Source organism: Limanda limanda, chromosome 11 (genome assembly GCF_963576545.1).
Source record: "Limanda limanda chromosome 11, fLimLim1.1, whole genome shotgun sequence".
Lineage (NCBI taxonomy): Eukaryota > Metazoa > Chordata > Actinopteri > Pleuronectiformes > Pleuronectidae > Limanda > Limanda limanda.
The window spans coordinates 2,091,991-2,114,860 of NC_083646.1; the positions used below are offsets into that span (position 1 = coordinate 2,091,991).

At 42.2% G+C, this 22,870-nt stretch overlaps 2 protein-coding genes across 2 annotated transcripts in view; both read right to left on the minus strand.

The window, feature by feature from the left end:
• The window catches only part of znf385d (zinc finger protein 385D), a 71,866-nt gene that overhangs the window by 23,261 nt on the left and 25,735 nt on the right, over positions 1–22,870 (minus strand). Inside the window, exons 3-4 of the mRNA XM_061080866.1 lie at positions 10,261–10,368; positions 1,132–1,294 (exon numbers count right to left, since the gene is read on the minus strand). Of these exons, the coding sequence (XP_060936849.1) occupies positions 1,132–1,294; positions 10,261–10,368 (271 nt within the window). The remainder of the gene's footprint in view (positions 1–1,131; positions 1,295–10,260; positions 10,369–22,870) is intronic.
• Positions 6,042–6,737, minus strand: LOC133014650 (tetraspanin-8-like). The gene has a single exon (XM_061081919.1). The coding sequence runs from the start codon at positions 6,735–6,737 to the stop codon at positions 6,042–6,044; it is 696 nt and encodes a 231-aa protein (XP_060937902.1).

The window sequence follows — 22,870 nt, forward strand, 5'->3', positions numbered from 1 at the left end:
GGCCTCCCCTCAAAGACATTTCGTGGTGTCGCACTCAGGAATTAAACCTGAGCTTTTTCTCAGCTTTTCTCAATCCAAGCAAAGCAAAAAGCAACAGAAACCACAACGCAGGACGACCACGGCGTCCAAAGTCGATCACATTCCAAACCACCTCGACTCTGACAGAACGTTACAATGACCAGTGTTATATCATCATGAAAGAAAAATGAGCTGCTGGAATGAAATTAAACAATCTGCGATAAACTATGATTTTAAAAGGGAGCAGGCAAAATAACAATTCATAGCCAAGACCCGAATTTTAAGCCTTTCTTGATTCTGTCTATTTCTCATTGTATTTAGTTACGTGAATACATATTCGAAGAGGCTTTTCAAGAGCTCTCTCTCTGTGTGTGTGTGTGTGTGTCTTTGTAACGTCAACGCAATGAATCACACACATGCTGCACGGCTTCCCCTCAAATGAGCGAGCGGAGTTTCCGTCGGAGCGTCCAGGAAACATGTGAGCGCTCTGCGACTCGTCCCTCCTGCGTCCGACTGACCTGAGAGCGACGTCTCTGAAACTTTGATATATGAGCCGTGAGTCAGCAGGAGGAGGTGAGAGCATCCAGCTCCAGCACCGGTTGTGTGTCGTGTGCATGATGATGACACGATGGTAAATTACGGCTTATTATGGCAAAAGAGCACTGCCTAATACGAGTCAGGAATACTAACTTCAAGACATTTTTTCTCCAAATGCCAGTTTCTAATCTTCTTTCAAGTAGGTAGTGGACTCAAATCTAGAACAGTGTCACAATTATAAAACTAAAAATTACTTAAATACGCTTGAAACAAACAGAATGACAAACAAAAGATGCTACTTTTGAGGGGAAAATACTATTTTTGAGCATCACAAGCTTATTATGAGACACAAAACATCACAATACTAGTAAAATATAGCTAGAAATGAGGTTTCCCAGCTAATTTCAAGATCACTCTTATCTTGTAAAGCTTAAATATAGAGACTTATTTCAAGAAATCTTTGGGCTTATTTTTGGAGTGGCCGTTTTTGCAGTGCAGAGACTGTGACGTGGTGGAAGGAGGACTCACTCTGAACAGGTTAGACAAAACCGAGGAATGTTCGGGTGAAACACAAACCTTTGCTGTCGTTGGCGACCTGCGAGGTGTTGATGCCCTTGACCAGCTCCTGGATGCTGGTTTCCTTGGTGACCAGGGAGCCTTTGAGCTTGGTCTTGGGAGTGTCCAGGGCTTTTAGCTTCTTGGCGTGTTTGGTGCCCTTGTAGTGGGCCAGCGCCTGGCTCTGTGAGGAGGACAAAGATCAGCATCAGTTTGAGGCTGGAAGAGAAACGAGCTGAACCCAGCGACGGGAGGAAGTGAACTATGAAAACAGTCAGAGTCAATGAAGCAGAGTAAATATAATTAGCAGGAGCCAGTTGACGTCTCACAGTCCAGCACAAAATCTGGATTCGGGATTGAAAACCTCTTCTAGAGTGAATCATGTACCCAGGTAACATCGTTTCTTATGAGTTAATTGAAATGCTTTGTTTTTGAAGTCATGAAAAACAGATCTTTCAAAGAAGTTTTCCAAAAGGCTGAGTATTTAAATTGTTTTCATTTAAAATAATTGTTCCAAACTTTTTTTCTTCTTGCTTCTGGCACCTGAACAGCTGTCGAGATATCAAATTATATAAGAAAACTTGGATCTAAGTTTAATTTGGAGACGTGCGTGACCTGCACATGTTTAATTCACGTTGTCGCCGCCCGGTTGGAAGTCGGAACACGTGTTTCCACCGAGATTCACCTTCAGAGCAGATTCATCCAGGCACACAGAACCTGGGACATATGCAAAGACTTTGAGCTGTCCTTGTTTACCTCCGCACTCATCCCTGCATGCATCGCCTGTGGCAAGAACCAGGGTATCGGGGGGGAGGGGGGGGATGCAATTGCCTCTTGGAATAAATAACACCCCCCCAGCAGACGTTTGTAAGCATCTGGGACAAAGAGCCGCTCGTATCTCTGCAGGACAACAGAAGAACACATTGTTCTGGTTTCCTCCCTTTTGCCTTTTAGGATCTGTCGTTAGAGCAGAGGTCAGATTGATAGAAACTAAACTCAGGATCTTATTATATTAAAGAGCTTTGTGTCACTTGAATTCAAATCATTTACAAAGGTGCACAAGCAAAAGGACAGAGGATTCATCCCCAGGAGGAGAATGTTAGTTGTTTGAAACTCTGAGTTCAAAGGTTGTTGAATTTGCTGAATGGCCTTATAATATTTCCCCTTCTTACTCGAAAAACTGTTTTATATGAAGCGTCACTTTTTCACACGTCTTCTTCTGGCACCAAACTGTTCTCGTTTCCTCTCCTTTGCCCTTTTGGATCTATGGTCAGATTGTGAGAAACTAAACTCAGGATCTTATTACAAAGCTTTTTGTCACTTGAATTCAAATAATTTACAAAGGTGCACAAGCAAATAGGACAGAGGATTCATCCCAGGAGGAGAATGTTAGTTGTTTGAAATTCCGAGTTCAGTCATTTTGTTGGCAAAGGCTGTTGAATTTGCTGAATTGCCTTAAATATTTCCCTCTTCATCCCTTGAAAAACCGTTTTATATGAAGCGTCATTTTTTCACACGTCTTCTTCTGGCACCAAACTGCCGACTCTGACCCACATCCATCACCTGCAGGTCCCACAGACGTGAGGGATTTCTCCTCCACGACACCCAGCTGATGTGTGACGGCTGCCGAACGTGACCACGGCAATAATTCATCTTCCATCAGCGCAGTGGAGCCGAGGAATTGCCCAAACCCCCCAAGTCTGACACAGGCGTGATTAAAACACGGAAAAGAGAATCATTTGTTTTGCCTTTCAGGTTCTCAACAAAACTAGATTCACAGGGCCGGGCTCAGATTGAGAGTCGGTCTGAAAACGAAAGGTCAGCGAAAAAGAAAACGCTCTCTGAACGAGAATCATGAACCAGAACGAGTGTCAGAAGAAGTTACAGATGTTTAGCTTTACTAAGAAAGAAAAAATAAAACGTGTCTGTTTGACTTCGCTTCAAAACTCACACATTTTAGAAGATTTCAACTCTTTGCATCTCAAGCTTCTTTCCCACATAAACGTTTTTTTTATCCTCTATCGTTTAATCCCTAACCCGAGATCAAGCAAAAGAACGAGTCATGGGGGATTGATATTGATGAGTGAGGGCTATACGTGTCCATCCAAATCAAAATCCATATCTAGCAATCTTGAATTCTTAGCTGAGATAACAAATTTATCTCAAGTACCAGTGAGAAACAAATCTACCAAATGCACAGGAGTGAAAAGCTGTTTCTCTCTAATGCCCGGTGTAAACAAACAAGTAGACAGGATGTACAATTACTCAGCATAACAAGTACTCAGCATAACAAGTACTCAGCATAACAAGTACTCAGCATAACAAATACTCAGCATAACAAGTACTCAGCATAACAAGTACTCAGCATAACAAATACTCAGCATAACAAGTACTCAGAAGAGTAAGAACACCACCTGGTCTAAAGGAGGAGGGTAAACAGGATGTGACTCACTCCAGACTCGGCTGTGAGACGTGATTGGAGTTGGACAGTCGGGTCTTGGGGGAGGAGTTTGTTCTATTGGGTGACTTTCAAGTTCAAACAGTTCACTGCAGCAGAACCAGGTTGTTCCTCCCGTATATATATCTGTGTTGTGCGTCTTTGCACGTTTCTTCGTTCTAGAAGCTTTTGGTAAAACACTAACAACTCTCAGGCTTGTGTGTGAGCTGCTGTGGCCGATGAGATAAGCGCTAACCTGCTAGCCAGCTGAGCGAGAGCCAGTCAGTCCCAGCGGCTCCTGGACATTATTTTTTATGTCCTCCACCATTTTATTCTCCTTCACTTAATACATCAACATTTCTGCCTCCTGGCGTTTTGTCCTCCATTGCAGATCATTGCTTTCAACCAAAAGGGAAACGCTAAAAAACACTTGAGATGGAAAAACTAAATCTTTCACACGATCATGCAGGTTTCAGCTGTGTAGGAATTGAGATGAGCACTTAATTAACACTTTTTAACATCTAATTAATTCAGTAAACTGAACCTGTTTTAAGTTGCTAAGGAGATCAGCTGTTAACATGTCTGATAGGAATGTGAAAATGTGTTTTCATGCTGACTTTCCTGTTGCTGCTTGCCTGTTTTAACAGATTTAAGCCGTAAAAAAACAAGAAATCATGTTTTAATTACTTCAAACCAACCGGGTGTAAGATAGAAGTGTTTCAGTATATTTCCTGTTGCTCACATTCGTCCATTCAACATTGCAGATTGGGTATTTTTGGCCATTTTCATAGATTGTTATCGAAATACTTCATGGATCTTAGCAGGAATTTGGTGAATGAGACTATAATTGGTGAAGGTATGAGTTCTGAGTGGCATCAATACTTGAATATTAATCTTAAACCCAACATTGGTATAAAAGGAGGATGAGGCAGCTTCTTCTTTTCTTTTTTGAGGAATAGTTCAGTCAGTTTTTAAGGATTTAATCAGTTTATTAGCCTTGTCACTTATATGTGTGGTGCTGCACCAGTTTAACTCAGTCATAAATCTTAATGACCCAGATTCACTTTACAGAGCTGACGCTTGTATCAGAAGGATTCAAGATGCATAGAGACAGTGTCCAGAGGGGAAACATAAATTAAAGGCAACAGTAAAACACATTCTACAGGATTATTCACCTGATGAGGAGCCAGTTGTTATGACATCACTTCTACTTATATGCAAATACCCTCTCGTGCACATTCTTGTGGATAAACTACGAACCCGGCACAATCTCATGGCACATCAAACAGGCGTCTGGTCATTGTTTGAACCCACAACACCCGGTGGTAGAGCCCCTGATGTGTGGGTCTGTGTCTGTCTGTTTGTGTGTGTGAGAGTGGGGGGGTTGGGGATGATATCAGGTATCATGGGAAGGAGACACACAGGAGACTGATTTGAGCAGGTCGAACCGGAGCCGCTTCCATTCACAACTCTTTTCTTAGTTAAATAAGTAGGGCTGGGCAACGATTAAAAGTTTTAATCGCGATTAATCGCATGATTTCCCTGATTAATCACAATTAATTGCATTTGTATACGCAAAATCCAATAATGAATTAAAAAGCAATTTTATTTTCAATGTTCTGCCAAATGAACGAATGTGCCATAACATTTGTTGTGCAAACACTTTTAACATCAGCATTTAATACAGTAGCAGTTAAATAAAATATTCAGTGTAAATCTCAACTTAACAATGTTATCAAAGCAAATACAAAGTTAAAGCTCAATGCCACTGCCAGGGCATTAATGTTATCCTCTTCGTTATGAAACATGTATACTCCTCCCTGCGTCTAACGTAGTCTGCCGAAGCCTCGCTCCACTCGCTGTTTCGTTGAGTGATTTGCTGAAATCAACTGTGTGTTTTGCATTCAGGTGATATTTTAGACTGGAAGTTCTCCGGTGATAAGAACATTCACCTTGGCAGTGGCTACAAATTGCTTTGGTTCTGTCGACTCCGCCGTCTGGAAGAACTTTAAAATGAAAATGGCCATGTAAAAGCTCCGTACCCTTATCCATGGTTGTTTATCCGCCAATTATTTTATTTTTTCCGGTTCTGCAGCAGTCAGCAACAGACTTTCACAAAATAAAAGCCTGACTTTCACAATAAAACAATAAATAATCAAACCTGAGTTAATGCTAGATAAAATAATTGTCTGAGTTAAATAAGTGATGAGTTAACTCGATTAAAACGAGTAAACTTGCCCAGCCCTATAAATAAGTAATAATAATACAATATTTTCCTTGGAATTGTTGTAGATTAGAAGTAAAAAAAACTGCCACGATATAGAAATACAAGAGTCAAGTTTTATTGTAAAGTTAAAATCTACACAATAAGTATATATTGGTAAAAAACGAGGTAAAATGTACAGTGCGGCTCAGCTCAGGAATAGAAATACAACGAGCCTGATGGTGTGTCCTTCACTCGGCTCCTGTGACCTTCGACATTCTGAACAAAGCTCTAAATGACGCTGCCCTTCTTAGCGCAGACTTGAAAGCAAACGACTGATGAGAACACCATGCCCAGGATCATCAAGCTGCTAAATCCACAAGCAACCGCGATGAGGGTGTTAGACAATCGGTCGTACCACGTCATGAGGTAGGTCATACACGGCGTGGAGTAAACCTGACGTCCTTCAAAAGCCGTGCAGTTCCTGGAGGTGTCGGTGCAGTTGCAGGAGTCCGGCACAACCGTCGAGTTTCCCCAGTCCAGAGGTCCGACGAAGAATCCGCAGCAGAAGCCGTTCCTCTCCAGCTGCTGGAAGGACTCCTGCACGTCCTTGGGTTGTCCGCTCAGAGGAAGCAGCTCCTTCAGGTGCTCCTTCACCACAATCTGGGCGGTCTCGGTCCTGGACAAGGCTCCCAGCAGGCCCACGGCCACCATCATGGAGAGCAGGGCGAGCAGGCCCGCGAAGAAGAGCGTCAGCAGGCAGCGGTCCTCTCTGCCGGCGCCACAGCAGCCCAGGAAGCCCAGGATCATGGTCACGGCTCCGACGAACACCAGCAGGTTAATGGCCGGGAGAACATCGTCTGTGATCTGGTAGTCGACCCGGTTGCTCCTGGCGTGTACGGCGAAGCTGAGGATAGTGATTCCACCCACGAAGAACACAAAGTTGAAGGTGAAGAGCAATATCTTGATGATCCTGTTGACCGCCATGGTTCGACCTCCAGTCGACTCTGAGCCACTGGACGACTGGGTGCTTGTATTTAAGGAGGGAGCCGAGTGGGTGGGGACTTCTAAGTCATTCACTTTAACAGGGGTCACGCTGAGTGGACGAGGGGTCAAACTGTTGAAAGCAGAGAACAATGAAAACTGACCTTCGGGGGCGGGACAAGTTGCTCTGCCAGTTTGTCAGGGTGTCCAATGACACCTCGTCCGGATGCTGTGTAACAACAGGAAGCTCTGAAGCTCTGAGATCGTAAACTGAGTTCTAAGATGTATGATGAATCAGAATCAGAATCAGAATCAGAAAGGATTTATTGCCAAGTAGGTTTACACCTACCTGGAATTTTCTAAGGTGAAAAGGTGCATACATTTAACATAAAGCATAAAAACACAATAAGTACTTCCCATAAGAAAGAAAAAGCTGTATATAAAACAAATATATATACAAGACATAAAAGTTAAATAAAGAGTAAATTGATTATCATGATTAAGTGTCTTTTCAAATCAGATACCACAGGAGTTTAGGTTAGGAGGTAAAGGATTCCTCAGGTATGAGGAGCAGGAAACAAGAGCTTTAAACTCTATCAAGCTGCAGCACATTTAAAGATATCACATCCCTAAATATTCTGTTTTCATCAAGAACCGGGACGAAACCAAATCTCACAAAGTTAAAGAGAGTGATAAACAACTCCTGGATCCACCCCCATGATCTGACTCAAGTTTCATTCAACTCTCCCAGTGTTTTAATGTAATCCTGTTTGAAACAGTGAGACAGACAGACAGACAGGGGTAAACATAACCTCCTTAGCAGAAGTCAACATATCTTCTTCATTTCTGGTCTTTCTTAAGATTATAATTTTGTGTGTGGGTTGTGACTTGCGTGTGTGTGTGTGTGATCTCTCAAACCTCAGTATGTTCCACCTCCGGAGCTTCTGGGCTCTGGAACTGATTCTACTTGAGGTAATCCCCCTTTTTGAATTAATCAGTTTGTAAAAAAAAAAACAGGTTTAATTCAAGAGGACGTGAGTAAAGCTGAAGAAATGAAGGAAGCTGTGGTAAATGCATCAGATGTAAACAGGAAATTAAGAGTGGATGAGATGATTCAAATTACAGACTTCAGTCCGGTTTAAGATCCTGACTCATGAAAAAAACCCGAGTCAGCAACAGAAACTTTCTTTTCTCATCTCAGATCTCCAGGAGTTGAGTCTGTTTACAAACCGGACTCGATCAGTATTTGGTGTTTACGCTCTTTATCATCTCTCAGTCCGAAATGAGGTTTCACATTATGATAAACAGTCCTGTTGATTGACAGCTCCACCCAGCTTCTCTCTGTCTCTAATAAGCGTCAGAATGAGCAGCTGATCTACACCCAGATGGATTTCACCGTGACGAATATCATAACCTCACGATGAGTAATCACTGACAAATTCATTGTTGGAAATTGATTGATTACTCCTCTAATGGAAGAGCGATGGCGCCGCTACTCGGGGACGCTTCAGATTTAACAACACGATGCAGTGGCAGGGATTTTCTTTGCAGATTTTTAGTTTTAAATTACTCTCAAAAACGTTATGGAAATGAGCTGCGAGGGAAAACAAAAACCCATCCGAGTTATAAATTCATTTCATTAGCTCGTATTGTGTGAACTGTTGTTGGGTTTGTTATCTTTGTCGGCTTCTTGTCGTCGGTTCTGAGGACTCGATGTGCGTTTCTCTGATATTGTGCAAAGAGGCCACAGGGGGGCGGAGCCTGACTACGCTGATTACAGACGTGGACTCTGGAAAACGTCTGGAGTCGAGAGTCTGTCTTTCACACCTGAAGCCGGAGATCCTCTGGTCAGAGTCGTTCACAGCAATAGGACAATGTGTGAAGATGCAAATTTGGTATTTAAGATTCAGATCTGAAAGCAGCTCAACCTCCGACAAGGCCTAGCAGTTTGTGAACCACATTTAAATCCAGTAGATCTGGATTTTTGTGTGTAGCAGCTGCATTACATTGCACAAACTAATAGTGGACAAGTAGTGGAAAACATATTTATTTTAATAATAGCCACAGTAGTAAATCTTAGCTTGTTGATTTTGGATTTCCCTCATGCTCCTCTGCTCATTTCCATTTGCCTGTTTTGTTAGTTTTTGTCATATTTGTAGTTTTTGGAATAAAACCTCCTGTTTTGTGTATGTTTGCAAAACCAACAAACAACAAAGGAACACAACCTAAAAGGCTCTCACATTATAAAAGACACGTCGCTGTTGAGCAGCTCAACACAGAACCCTGAGAGCACTTACCCCCCCCACTGCTGTTCCATCATTGTTAAGATAATCACACCTTATTTCACTCTGAATGGAGTTCTGCAGATTGCTGCCTGATCTCTTTTACATTTTATTCGTCTCGCACAGAAAACAATCAGTCATTCAACACATCTAAGCCCCGCCCCCTTGGGTGTGACCCGGGGAGATAACGACCCATTCAATCCCAGGTCCCTAACAAGCGACTTCATGATCGTCTGCTGTGACGTGATCATTCCACTCAAATCAAACATTCAGGTCACTCTTTGTTTTTCACTGAGACGCTGAAATGTCTCCGTCTGTTTCCTCTCTGAGAAAAACCCACTCTCCTCCACCGGGGGTTTCACACACTCTGACACTCGGCCTCACGTCAACAACCGGGAGAAACTTCTCCATCACACTAATATAGTTTCAGTTTCAGGGGCGAACTCACAGAACTGCCTCCGAAGCTAAATCACGACTGTGTCCTCAGAATCAATAAACATTCTTTTTTAATTAACAGTTGCTAAGAAACTCCAGAAAACATGATGAGTTAGTGAAGAAGAACTCGTCCGTGGGCTTTTGATCACTACACAGACCGGACTCGTCCTTTTGTGCTTGTTCAACATCAACATGGTTTTTCTGCTGCTTTAGTGTCTCTGGTGCAACGAATATAAATCAATCATCTTTGCATCTTAAAATATGAAATAACAGCCACCATTTGATGAAGTTTAAGTTGTTATTATAGGGAAGGAACTTGTTTTTTTGTCTGTGTATTGGTTCCTCTTTTGCTTTGACTGTTTTTATATAACTCTTTTCTTGTTGATGACAACTCAATGTACTTTACAAGTAATATAGATTAATGGTTATTGCTATTAAATAAAAACCTGCACATGAAGTTGAAGGAAATGTCAAGTATTTGGTCAAAAAATTGTCAAATTGAAAGGTTTCCCTGAGTAAGTCAAGGGATCATCAAAGTCAGTATGACTCATCATTTGAGGGTCATTGAAATATTAACATATATAATATATTTCAGTTTGGACAACAGCAGGCAAGACGCAGGAATCCACAGCCAAGCTGCTCCACTGACTTAAACAGCACATTAGTATTGTTATTTCTTCCTTTTCCTTCTTCCCTGCTCTTATAAAACACGTTTCTTATTGAGCTTGCCATGTGGTCGTGATGTATTTCTGGTTTGTGAGTGAGAACGTGCGACTTTTCAACTTGAACCCTGGAGGAAAGAGTCTCACCTGCGAGTTAAACCTCAGCTGGCAGACGCTGCAGGAGACGTGCCTCCTCTTGGCGGTGGGCGGGAGGCCGAGGGTGTGATGGAGGACGGCTTTCTGCACCGGGTCCATCTGGAGGAGAGAGAGAGAGAGAGAGAGGGAGAAAGAGAGAGAGAAGCCAATTAAAACAGTGCTAAAGCCGACCTGTAAATCAGCTTCGCTCCTCCATCAGTCAGCGGCTGTAAAGAGAGAAATCAGCTTCTTATAAAACCAGACGTCCGTCTCTCGCAGGCGATCGTAACTCAGACATTAACACAGACGAGCAGGAATTAATTCCCCCGGGTGCTGAGCGCAGGCGTCTTTTAACACCAGGATATAACTGTGGTGGTCCCGGGCTGGATCCCACCAGAGAACACTTGAAGAACGCCACTGGTGCTGTTGGGTCTTTTCATCACAAGTCCCCAGAAGAAGCTGAAACTGAATCACTTCATCCTGCTAACGAGTCATAGAGCTGCTTCTGTTGTCACATGACCAATATGTAGAATATATCACTTTATACGTAGGGATTCTGCAACAGCACTAAATAAAAACAAAGCAAACAGATATAATGTCGCAGTATCCCGATTTTGAAGAAAAATATTGTTAATATTGTGAAAACATTACTCCTAGAATAATACAGGATTAAAATCCAGCACCTCAAATATCATTTGCCAAAAAACACACTGAACAACATTAAGGATGAAATTCACCGACATTGTTATTATTATTAATGTTGATTTTCTTACTCTAAGAAATTAGAGCAGTTACTAATTTAGCACAAAAAATCTTGAAAATATTGTCCTAATATCGTAACTTGAATTTGTTGGGCCACAAAAATCGTTACCTTACAATCAGATATCGCTACGCCCCTGGTATACTATATATATATATATAAATATATATTTATATATATGCAAAGCTGTGCACGTGCATTCCCACAGTGCATCAAGTGAGTGGGCACGTATATGACACTTTCACCTTTAGGACACTAACGCTGTGTGTGTGTGTTTGTGTGTGTGTGTGTGTGTGTGTGTGTCTGTGTGTGTGTGTGTTTGTGTGTCTGTTTGGTGAGTGTGCGGTGACACAGCTGTGAGGAATGAACACCTCGGCCTCTCTGAGAAAAGGCTCAACCAGCAGCACTTGGCCGGTGGAAGGTGCCGGCGCCGTGTGGGAGGATGAATCCACAGCGACAGGCGCTCGGCACCGGGGGGGTGGGGTGGGGGGTGGGGGGTGGGGGGTCACACCGATGTTCTCCTGTCACTTCCTGTGGTCGAGGTCTGACTGAGGCCGAGCTGGTCTCATAACTTTGGGGGTTTTTCAGGAGAACGAGCCGAGGGAGAAGAGGTGTGTGAGAGAGTCTGGGCTTCGTACAGGAAAAATAAATAGAAACCCACAGTAATTATGAACTTATTATAATTATTAGAGCACGACCAGTTTATTGATGGCTGTTAAAAATCAAGCAATATGAGCCGTTAATGCACACGTGGCTAAAACTGTTTGATGGATTTCACAGGATCAACAATGAAGGGAAGATGCAGATTGATGTTTACATAAAACATGTCTTTATTCAATTTGATTTTGTGATTTATTTTTACATTTCTTTCATTTATTCTTCATACTTTCTTGTAAATATCAAGCTTCAATTACATTCATTTGTCAAAACAAATTCATAACATCTTTCCAAAGGTTTTTTAAAATTATTTTATTTCCATATTGACATATTTCTATATTGGTAACTGCAAGGTTTTACTCAATACTTACTGAAAATAAAATAGTTTGCGCTTTAATAATCATTTAACAAGGATTTTTGTGATTTTTATCAATAACTCGTCCATTTCAAGACATATTTGATTTATTTTTATATATTTCACAATAGAATATTTGAATTGGAATACATTTTACTCAACTTTGCGGTAAATAAGAATACAAACAGCTTGTTTTGACAGACGTTTGCCTTTTTTACACTTTAAATAATTAGATTTGATATGTTTATTAAGTAAACACATGTATAATCCCTGTCGACACGTCCCATGTCATAACATCTTTCCCAAGGTCTTTTTAAATTTCGTTTATTTCCATAAAGGCAGATTTCTATAATGGTAACGGAGAGGTTTTACTCAATATTGGCGCCTGAAAATGAAATAGTTGCGCTCTAATAATCATTTGACCAGGATTTTTGTGATTTTTATCAATAACTCGTCCATTTCAAGACAAATTCAATTTATTTTCATACATTTTACTTAACTTTGCGGTAAATAAGAACACAAACAGCTTGTTTTGACAGACTTTTGCCTTTTTTTACACTTTAAATAATTAGATTTTATATGTTTATTAAGTAAACACATGTATAATCCCTGTCGACACTGAGCTTAAGGGAAGTGGATTTAATTCTCTCGATGTCCTGAGGCCGGAAGCTGGACGTGATCAGGTGCAGGCCACGGGAACGGATGAACGCACATAGGCTGACTGAAACCAGCTCTGTGTGTTTACACTGTGGGTTCATCCCAAGTCCCTCAACTGCAACCACGTGTCGCCCCCCCCTGTCCCTCCCCCTTCAGACATGATGGGAGACTCAAGAGGAAGATGAGAGGACACGACAAGAAAGAGAGAGAACTGTAAATGAAAGGTCTCCTCCTCCGATCTGTCATGTGAAGTGACGTGTGAGTCTGATGATGTGGACGCTGCTGAATCACCAGCTTCTGACGCCTCAGAGAAACCACTTCCTGTCTGTGTGCTGTTCTCAGATCAGTCAAACCACAGCGTGTAAACGGATGAGAGCGAATTCAAGTGGAACTTTTGGAGGCAACGTGTTTTTATAAATCTGTTAAATTTATCGACGGCTATTTGCTTTGCAGATTCATTCGCTTTTAATTCAGGTTGCAATTAGAATCTCTCATGATTCGCGGCGATGATTTATGAGCAGTGATTTGCAGGAAAGTGGAAATATAAATATTTCCTCCATTAAACTTTCATTTCTGGAGTAAAAGCAAGAGACATAAAATTCTTGTTTCCTCTAATGCACTGTAATTTATTGATTGAGTGTAGTTTAATAGTCAGTTTCAGATCCAGTCCTTCGCTGCAGAGTTCAATCACTGACATGTTTCCAATAAAGAGGAACGTTGATGTGATAAGAGACGTCAGGAACCGTGTCGTGACCCCCCCCACCCCCCCCAGGCCGACCCAGAGGGACCGAGCTTTTCTGTGCTCAGATAAAAACTGTGAGGACGAACAGACTGCAGCAGCGAGCGGTGACGGAGGAAAACTAAATCTCAGTAAATGCAGACTGAACAGATACAGACTGTTACTGAGAAACAGAGACAGGATCAGGAGAGGAAAGATGAAGAAGGGAAATCCTGGGACTCGGGAACTTATGACTATGACTTATGACCAGAGTCATAAGTGCCACAGTGACGAGAGGAAGAGGAGGAAAGCGAAAACTGGTTCTGACTCAGAGGACGAAGCAGATAGTGAAGTTCAGGGTGAGAGAAAGGTTCATTCATACTAACACGCTTTCATTTATATGCTAAAACAACCTCTGTCCACATTGAAGCTACAAATCAGTAATAATCCCCCGTGAGCAAGAGCTTGCCGGAGTAAACAGGAAGTAGATTGTCCGCTCAAAACAATGGTGAAAAGTGAAACAAGGGATTTCTTTTTGAGGATTTAGGAACAGAAAGTGACTTCATCCCTCGTATTCAAGTCATAATCGATAAGAACCAAACCAAACGTACCGTAATCACAAGAATCTTCGTTTTCAGACATCGTCATTTCAGCCCAGGGTTTTCAAACTACAACAGAACCAGCAGTATTTCCAAACTGTTCCATTTTAGAAGCTCAAACACTCAACGCAGCAACAGCGATGCATTTTAAAAGTGATGTGCATGAGGCAGAAGAGGCTCAAACAGATTTAGGTTTAGTTTGAGGCAGAAAGACGAGTTTCAGGTGAAACACAGAATCAGAATTCTTTTTTTATTGCCACGTATATTTGCATATATTGGAAATTGCCATGGTGTGGTTGGTGCACTGTACATAAAAACAAAACAACAATATATCAATATCTACAGTAAGACAATATATACAGTAAGAGGCTCAGACAGATACAGATTCTTGCTGAGAGACCGAGACAGAGACGGATCCAGATTCGGTTTGGAAGATTTAGAGACAGAGACAGAAATAAGTGATCAGTGAACCAGAACACTGTGGCCACTTCCAGGGAGAGACCCCCCCCCTCGCACACTACACACGTCTCGGGGAGATTGTAATGAATTGTGTTCCCAATAAAATTTAATAAAAGGAGATTGTTTTGTTTGGAGGAGAAAGGCACATTAATATTTCCCTTGAGCTCCACTTATGTAAAGATGCTTCTTCAGTAAGTACTCTCTCTCCTCTTTGACTTTCCTCCCGTCTCGTATCACTTCCGTCTGATTCTCCCTCGGACCCGCAAATCCCAGAAGTGATGTAATGGTTGTTTTCAAACAGTTCAATTTTGGTCGATTGGTTCCAGTAGCGGCCTCACATGAATCACCCGGTGTTTATGTTTACAGCTCCGTATCGCCGAGGACTCGCCGGGCGTTTCCAGACACTCGTGAGACACTCGACATGAAAGACTTTTGGAGAAAAAACGACTTTGGGCTTCAGCTCGGCAGCAAATTCACCGAAGCACTTGTGGTGTGAATATCACGGGAAACACAGGCAGAGAGCTGGTCTGCTGCTAGGGGGGGGGATCATTATCTGTGGGTATAACAACAGGCTACACGACCCAGCCGGGGATCGAACCGCAATCTGCTAAACGTTTGGACTCGAGAGGTTTCGATATCGGCATCAGAAACAAAAACAAAAACACTGTCGAAAATACCAGGCTGGAAATTTGATAGATCACTTCAAAGAGGGTAAGTAGCAAACAGGTATTGTTTTGTTTGGTGTCTTCTGGTATTCCATCGGTTCTCTGTATCGGCCGATACACAAAGTCCAGGTTCATTAGCACAGCGGCTTCCTCTTCATGTTTTAAGTTGATTCATTCTCAAAGTGTCCAACAGTTAAATACAGCCGGAGTGTTGTAAGAAAAACAGAAAATCGTTAAAACCATAGATTGTAAATAAAGATGGACGACAAGTCTCTACATCCTCGTAGAAAAGTGGAGCCAAAATAATAATCTCGACCAATCGTGAGTCTCCGCTGTCAATCACGACGTTTCAGTTCGATAAGAACGATCTTAAATGACCTATCTTTGGAAAAACGACCCTTCAGTTTGTTCCATGTCCCGTATGCTAACGAAGAGGAGGCGGGTCTATGACCTACACTGCAGTCAGCCACCACTCGTTCATTTTTAAATACAGACAAAAGTTAAAATTTCTAATCACGATATGGAGCAAATGAACACGGAGAATTATCACCTGACTCCGTGGGAATCCTCAGTTTTATGGAGCGTTTTAGAGTCTTTCAGCTCGATGTTTCGGTTTTACAGCCGTATGCAAGTTTTACTGCACAGGTTCCATCTCTCTGCATTCATGTGCATTGTTTCCAGCTTCAAAAATACTCTGATGAAACCACCATATGCTCTCTGGTCATCGAACAACAAAGTTAGCGACTATTTGCTAAACATCGAGGAGCATTTAGCTGCTAAATATGAAGATGTCCTTTCAGGAGTTCGTGGAAATGGACGTAAAGAAGGGAAATAGTGAACTTAACTGCAAATGAATGCTAGATATGTAATCAAGTCACTATTTGTCATGAAATTCATGAAATTCTTTCCAGCTGCACTCACATAAAAATCATTATTTGGGTGTTATTAGTTCACTTTGTCTCTGAGAGAAATTCAGATGAAACTTAGCAGCAGCATGAACTCAAAGTCACAAAGTTAGCTTCTCTATTTGCATTTATCCTGCTAAGCCACATTAACATACACAGAAAGAAGAGTGGAGTGGATTCCGTGCTAATAAAAGCTTTTACAGCTCGAGCAGTTTGACCCTCACACACCTCCACCAGCAGGGTTATCATCAGCAGCTTTTAACTGAGAACACATTAGTCAAATAAACAGTTTGAGCCGAGCGCTTTTCAAAGTGGACGATACGAGGAAAGGAAGCTCTGGAGTAGGAGAGGCGCAGCGATCGGATCCCAGAGTTCATATCGCTCTCATATTAAACACATCTGTTCCCTGTTCCCGCTGATTTATACGCCGTGAGAAATCGGCCTCACGAAAAAAACGCTCTGCACCCAAAGTGTCGGCGATGTCAGGGAGGCCGAAGCAAAACGAGGATTCGAGTGAGACGCAGCGGAATGTGCAGAGAGATCAGCCGCTCAGCTGCAGAGACACAGAGACACACAGCGTTACGCAACACGCTCCCTTTGTACTGTAAATCTCACCCAAGATATTTTGGAAGCGAGCGGAGGATGACACATGGAGTTGGCCTGGCTCGCCTGCAAGGGGGGGATAGGGGGGGGGGGGGAACTGGGGCCTGAGCTCCAGTTTTAAAAAACATCTGGGCCACGAGAGGATGGATGACCTCTTGCTAGAAACACGCACACCGGGACAGGAACATGTTATTTCTCCTTCTCGCTGCTGTGAGAAGAATCTGAAAGAGATGAGACCACGTGACCACATCTCTGCAGAATGATCACAAGACACATATTAGTATTAGTAGCATACAGATATGTTTTGTTTGGTGTCTTCTGGTATTCGATCGGTTCTCTGTATCGGCCAATATGCAAAGTCCAACATCTTTAGGACAAAGGCGTCCTCCTCATGTTTTAAGTTGATTCATTCTCAACGTCTAAAAACAATAGATTGTAAATGAACATGTTATTTCTCCCTCTCGCTGCTGTGAGAAGAATCTGAAAGACATGAGACCACGTGACCACATCTCTGCACAATGATCACAAGACACATATTAGTTCTGATTCGTGGAAACATCATTAATCACCGGGAATGAAGTGGCGAGAGAAGTCCTGACTTCAAAGAGGGTTAGTAGCATACAGATATGTTTTGTTTGGTGTCTTCTGGTATTCGATCGGTTCTCTGTATCGGCCGATAAGCAAAGTCCAGCCTCATAAGGACAAAGGCTTCCTCCTCAGGTTTTTACTGTTCCTAACAATCTGGCTTTTTTTTCCTTGTTTTTTTACCACATTTACATAGTCATTGGGTCCTATCGTTCAGTCTCACAATGTGATTGGATGGTACATTTGTTTATAAGTCACGCCTTCTGGCCATGAACTCACACAACCTCTCAAGGTTTCCTTCGAACAACATCTATTGGTTTCATTGGACTGGATTCATCAGATGCATGTAAGTAAAATGTCTTTTATATTTGTTGTGGTTGTTATTATAATGTCTAGAGCATGTACATATGTAGTTAGTGTGGAATAGATGCATCAAATTTCTTTTAGAGCTTATTATATAATTGTTGCAATTATACAACACTGGGTGAATGTGGTAGTCAAACTAGCTGGTTGTGTTCCCTCCACTACACCACTGCCTGAAACAGAGTATTTTCTTTATACATGGATAGTATACATTCTACCCTTGTGTTGTGTTCTGGTCAAATTTGACTGATTTAAAAGTTTTATCTTTAAAAAATGTAGTTAATTTGATCAGCCTGACCTAAAATTCCATGACTTTGTCCATGGAACAATTCAGTTCTGGGGACAGGAATGTTCCTGAATGTGGGGTGTGGATGTAAGTGGGGGGGGATGCATGTTTTCCTTTTAGTATGATAATTAGAGCCATTAAACCATTTACATTTACATTTAGGGAATTTAGCAGACGCTTTTGTCCAAAGCGACTTACCAGGCAGACAGTATTGTCTGCATGGAAAACATTTCTACCCTGAGCACTTGGTCCACCACCCTATCTATTCCTTCAGGTTATGTACTACAATATATAAAACATATATTCATGTTAATTAATTGATATTTTATTTTCAGAATGCCACCAGCAAGGAGAGACCCGCGATACACGGTGCAGGATGTTATTGACCTGGTCCAAAATGGAGAGAGTGAGGTTGAGATTGAAATCAGTGACACAGATGAGAGTGATGAAGACTCCGATGAAGATGTCTGTAAAGAAGTGGACAAAGGAAACCAACCACCCATGGTCTGTCCAGCTGATAATTACGTGGACATCGAGCCAAAAACAAGGAAACACACCATGCCCCGTGACAGGTATCGCTGGCTGAAAAAAGATTTCATCAGTCCCAACACAGATTTTTCTGGTCTGGATATCACAGCAGATGACATTTCCCTCCACACACCATTGGAATACTTCCAGAAGTTTGTGTCCGAAGACATGATTGAGGCTCTGACACAAAACACGAATGAGTACAGCTTTCAGGTGCAGGGAACATCTGTAAACACCACTGCAAAGGAAATTGAACAAATGCTTGGCATGTACCTGAAGATGGGCCTGGTACAAATGGCTGGAACCCGTATGTATTGGGAGACAGAGACGCGGTACTCCCCTGTTGCTGATGTGATGCCACGCAACAGATTCCAATCCCTGTTGACGTCATTACATTTTGTAAACAACATGACAGTATCTGAGACGGAGAAGAAAGACAAACTATGGAAACTCAGACTGTGGCTTGATTCATTCAGAGAGAAATGCCTGCAGGTGGTACCAGAAGAGCACAACTCTGTGGATGAGATGATGATTCCTTTCAAGGGGAAATTCAGCAGCATCAAGCCAAACCCGTGGGGATTCAAAGTGTGGGTGAGAACTGGAATCTCTGGCATGATGTGTGACTTCGATGTCTACCGAGGCAGTGTCAACGGAATACGAGCCAAATCTGAACTTGGATTGTCAGGTGAGGTTGTGATGAAACTTGCTTCCACACTTCCAGAAGGTCGGAACTACAAACTGTATGCAGACAACTACTTCACCTGTGTTCCATTATTAGTGAAGCTCCTTGATCGGGGAATTCATTACGTGGGAACAGCCAGGCAGGTGCGCCTACCCAACTGTAACCTTGAAGACGAGAAGAGCTTGAAGAAAAAGGGGAGAGGAAGCTATGATGTCAGAGTGGAGGGGAATCACAACATCTGTGCTGTCAAATGGTATGACAGCAGGGCCGTCACACTTGTGTCATCCTTTGCTGGACCTGAACCTGTGCAGAAGATTCAACGCTGGGACAAAGCCAACAAAACCTTGTTGGTTGAGAGGCCTTACATTGTTGGTGCCTACAACAAGTACATGGGAGGTGTGGATTTGTTGGACTCATTTACAGCCAAATATAAGTTCCCCATCAAATCCCGTCGCTGGTACATGTACATCTTCTGGCACACCATCATCCTCGCTGTTATCAACGCCTGGCTGCTCTACAAGCGGGACTGTAAAGCGCTCAAGGTGTCTAGCAAAGAGACAATGAACAGGAGACAGTTTCAGGCACAGCTAGCATCCTCTCTTATCCTGGTAGACGCAACACTTCAAACTCCATCTTCAGGCAAAGGGAGCCCAGCAACACAGTCAGTGACATCAGGAAGCCCTCTGAATGCTCAGAAGAGGCCATCCAAGAGATGTGCAAACCTCCCATTGGATGTACGCAAGGACCTAGTTGGTCATTTCCCAAGGAAGACAGGGAGAGGACGCTGCAGACAGTGCAATAAAGGATACACCAACACGCAATGCAGAAAGTGTGATGTTCGCCTTTGCTTTTCAGACAACAGGGACTGTTTTTGGGACTTTCACCACCAATGAAAGTCTTCATGACCAATGTCATAAAAAGAAAAAAAGAGGGAAAAAACACGCTTTTTAAGAGTTTTATGTTGTTTAATATTTTTAACAATTTTAATAAATGACTTCATAAAAATATGACTAATGTGTGATTATTATTAATGTTATATACCGTTATGGGGCTAAGTAAGCAATCAACCCTGCAAATGAACCCTTAGTTGTTCTGAATTGTTCACACAACGTGAGTACAAATACAGAAATCCTGCTCCCAACTAAGCCCAATGTTGCAATATTACAACATTTCTCTAAAAACGTACATAAACTTCTTTTTCTTTTTTTTTTAAATCTTTCATTTCTGCATCAAAGGCCTCATACAACATGATCTGAAAGGTCAAATAATTTTTTTTTTAGGTTTTTCTATATATACTGTACTATTTTTATATACTGTCTAACAATAACATTACCATCATATCATCAGTACTATTACCATCATCTTGCCACTGCACCTTATCTACCTATTTATCTTGTGTTTCTGTTTTTATTCTTTCTACCTCAATGTTTTTTATTGTATTTTATTGTATTCAAATATACCGGCTGCTATGACGACTTAATTTCCCTTCGGGGATGAATAAAGTAATCTATCTATCTATCTATCTATCTATCTATCTATCTATCTATCTATCTATCTATCTATCTATCTATCTATCTATCTATCTATCTATCTATCTATCTATCTATCTATCTATCTATCTATCTATCTATCTATCTATCTATCTATCTATCTATCTATCTATCTATCTATCTATCTATCCATCCATCTATCTATCTATCTATCTATCTATCTATCCATCTATCCATCCATCCATCCATCTATCATCTATCATCTATCTATCTATCTATCTATCTATCGATCTATCGATCTATCTATCTATCTATCTATCTATCTATCTATCTATCTATCTATCTATCTATCTATCTATCTATCTATCTATCTATCTATCTATCTATCTATCTATCTATCTATCTATCTATCTATCTATCTATCCATCCATCCATCCATCCATCCATCCATCCATCCATCCATCCATCCATCCATCCATCTATCATCTATCATCTATCTATCTATCTATCCATCCATCCATCCATCCATCCATCCATCCATCCATCCATCTATCTATCTATCTATCTATCTAAGTTGATTCATTCTCAACGTCTAAAAACAATAGATTGTAAATGAACATGTTATTTCTCCCTCTTGTGCTGTGAGAAGAATCTGAAGCGAGATGAGACCATGTGACCTCATCTCTGCAGAATGATCACAAGACACATATTAGTTCTGATTCGTGGAAACATCATTAATCACCAGGAATGAAGTGGAGAGAGAGAGAGGGATAGAAGATTCTCCTCTGGCTGGATCTGATTCCTCTTTGCTATTCTTGGCAGCGTCGCTAATTTACCCACAATTCAGCAGCCAAAAATTCCACCTCCTCCTCCTGAGCATCTTTAAGAAATCCCCTCTGTCGTGATGCGTTCAGGGTCTCGTCTGCAGAGAGCAGCTGCGGCGCCGGGGACGAGTTCCCCCCCGAGCGCCTCTCCCATCAGCCACCCACTGAGCCATGCTCGCCACATGGGCCGCGCCTGCCGGGGACTGGGAACCGGAATCTCTTCCTAAAGCTGCGATATGCATTTCTCTTTTTTGTGTTCCTAAGTTGGTTGAGCTCCAGCATCGACACTTGTCAGACGATCAGAGAGCATCAGAAGAAGAGATGTTGAACAGGTCCCTCAGGAACACAGAGGAGATGTCAGAGACAAACTCTTTTCAGCTGAGCAGACGCTTTATGATCTTAAAGACTGAGTCAAAGTCTCAGACTAATGTTTAATTCTTACTTTAATGTGAAAAGCTTTTTGGTAATTCTTGTCCATTTTTATAAAAGATCTTGTTTATCTCGCTTCAACAGTTTCTAACCTTTTAAGTTTTCTCTTTCTCCTTTGAAATGTTACATCATCTTTTCGTTATGTAAGAACATTTCAGAAGGATTTGACCATCAAGTCTAATCTGAAGCAAACTTCAGACGAGCAAAACATTCAAACTTTATTTTTCCGTTTCCTTAGAAAACATATCAACATCTCAAGTGTCAGAAGATATTTTGCTTCTTCCTCCCGGCTCCCTTTCATTCGTCTTTGAGTCCCGTGGATGTGTCTCGATGAGGCAGAGTAAGCAGGTCGTTTGCCCGACTCTATCTGACAGGCCTCAGAAGCCCGTCTGTCTCCGGGTTCAGCTCTGTGGCCGCCTCACTCAGCGTGGACGGGATAATGTGACAGGACACGACAGTGATGAGCTGAGATGGTCGAGTCGGGAAGAGTCTTACAGCAGGCGACTGATAGGAAGGGACAGAAACTCACACTGAGCTGTCTCTCTCTCTCTCTCTCTCTCTCTCTCTCTCTCTCTCTCTCTCTCTCTCTCTCTCTCTCTCTCTCTCTCTCTCTCTCTCTCTCTCTCTCTCTCGGAGGGTCAGAGCACATATCCCGATCCGCCTCTCTCTCTCTCTCTCTCTCTCTCTCTCTCTCTCTCTCTCTCGGAGGGTCAGAGCACATATCCCGATCCGCCTCTCTCTCTTTCTCTCTCTCTCTCTCTCACTCTCTCTCTCTCTCTCTCTCTCTCTCTCTCTCTCTCTCTCTCTCTCTCTCTCTCTCTCTCTCTCTCTCTCTCTCTCTCTCGGAGGGTCAGAGCACATATCCCGATCCGCCTCTCTCTCTCTCTCTCTCTCTCTCTCTCTCTCTCTCTCTCTCTCTCTCTCTCTCTCTCTCTCTCTCTCTCTCTCTCTCTCTCTCTCTCGGAGGGTCAGAGCACATATCCCGATCCGCCTCTCTCTCTTTCTCTCTCTCTCTCTCTCTCTCTCTCTCTCTCTCTCTCTCTCTCTCTCTCTCTCT

Bases quoted from the DNA above. Each gene is read 5' to 3' on its own strand.
- LOC133014650 (XM_061081919.1), bottom strand. From the start codon at position 6,737: ATGGCGGTCAACAGGATCATCAAGATATTGCTCTTCACCTTCAACTTT.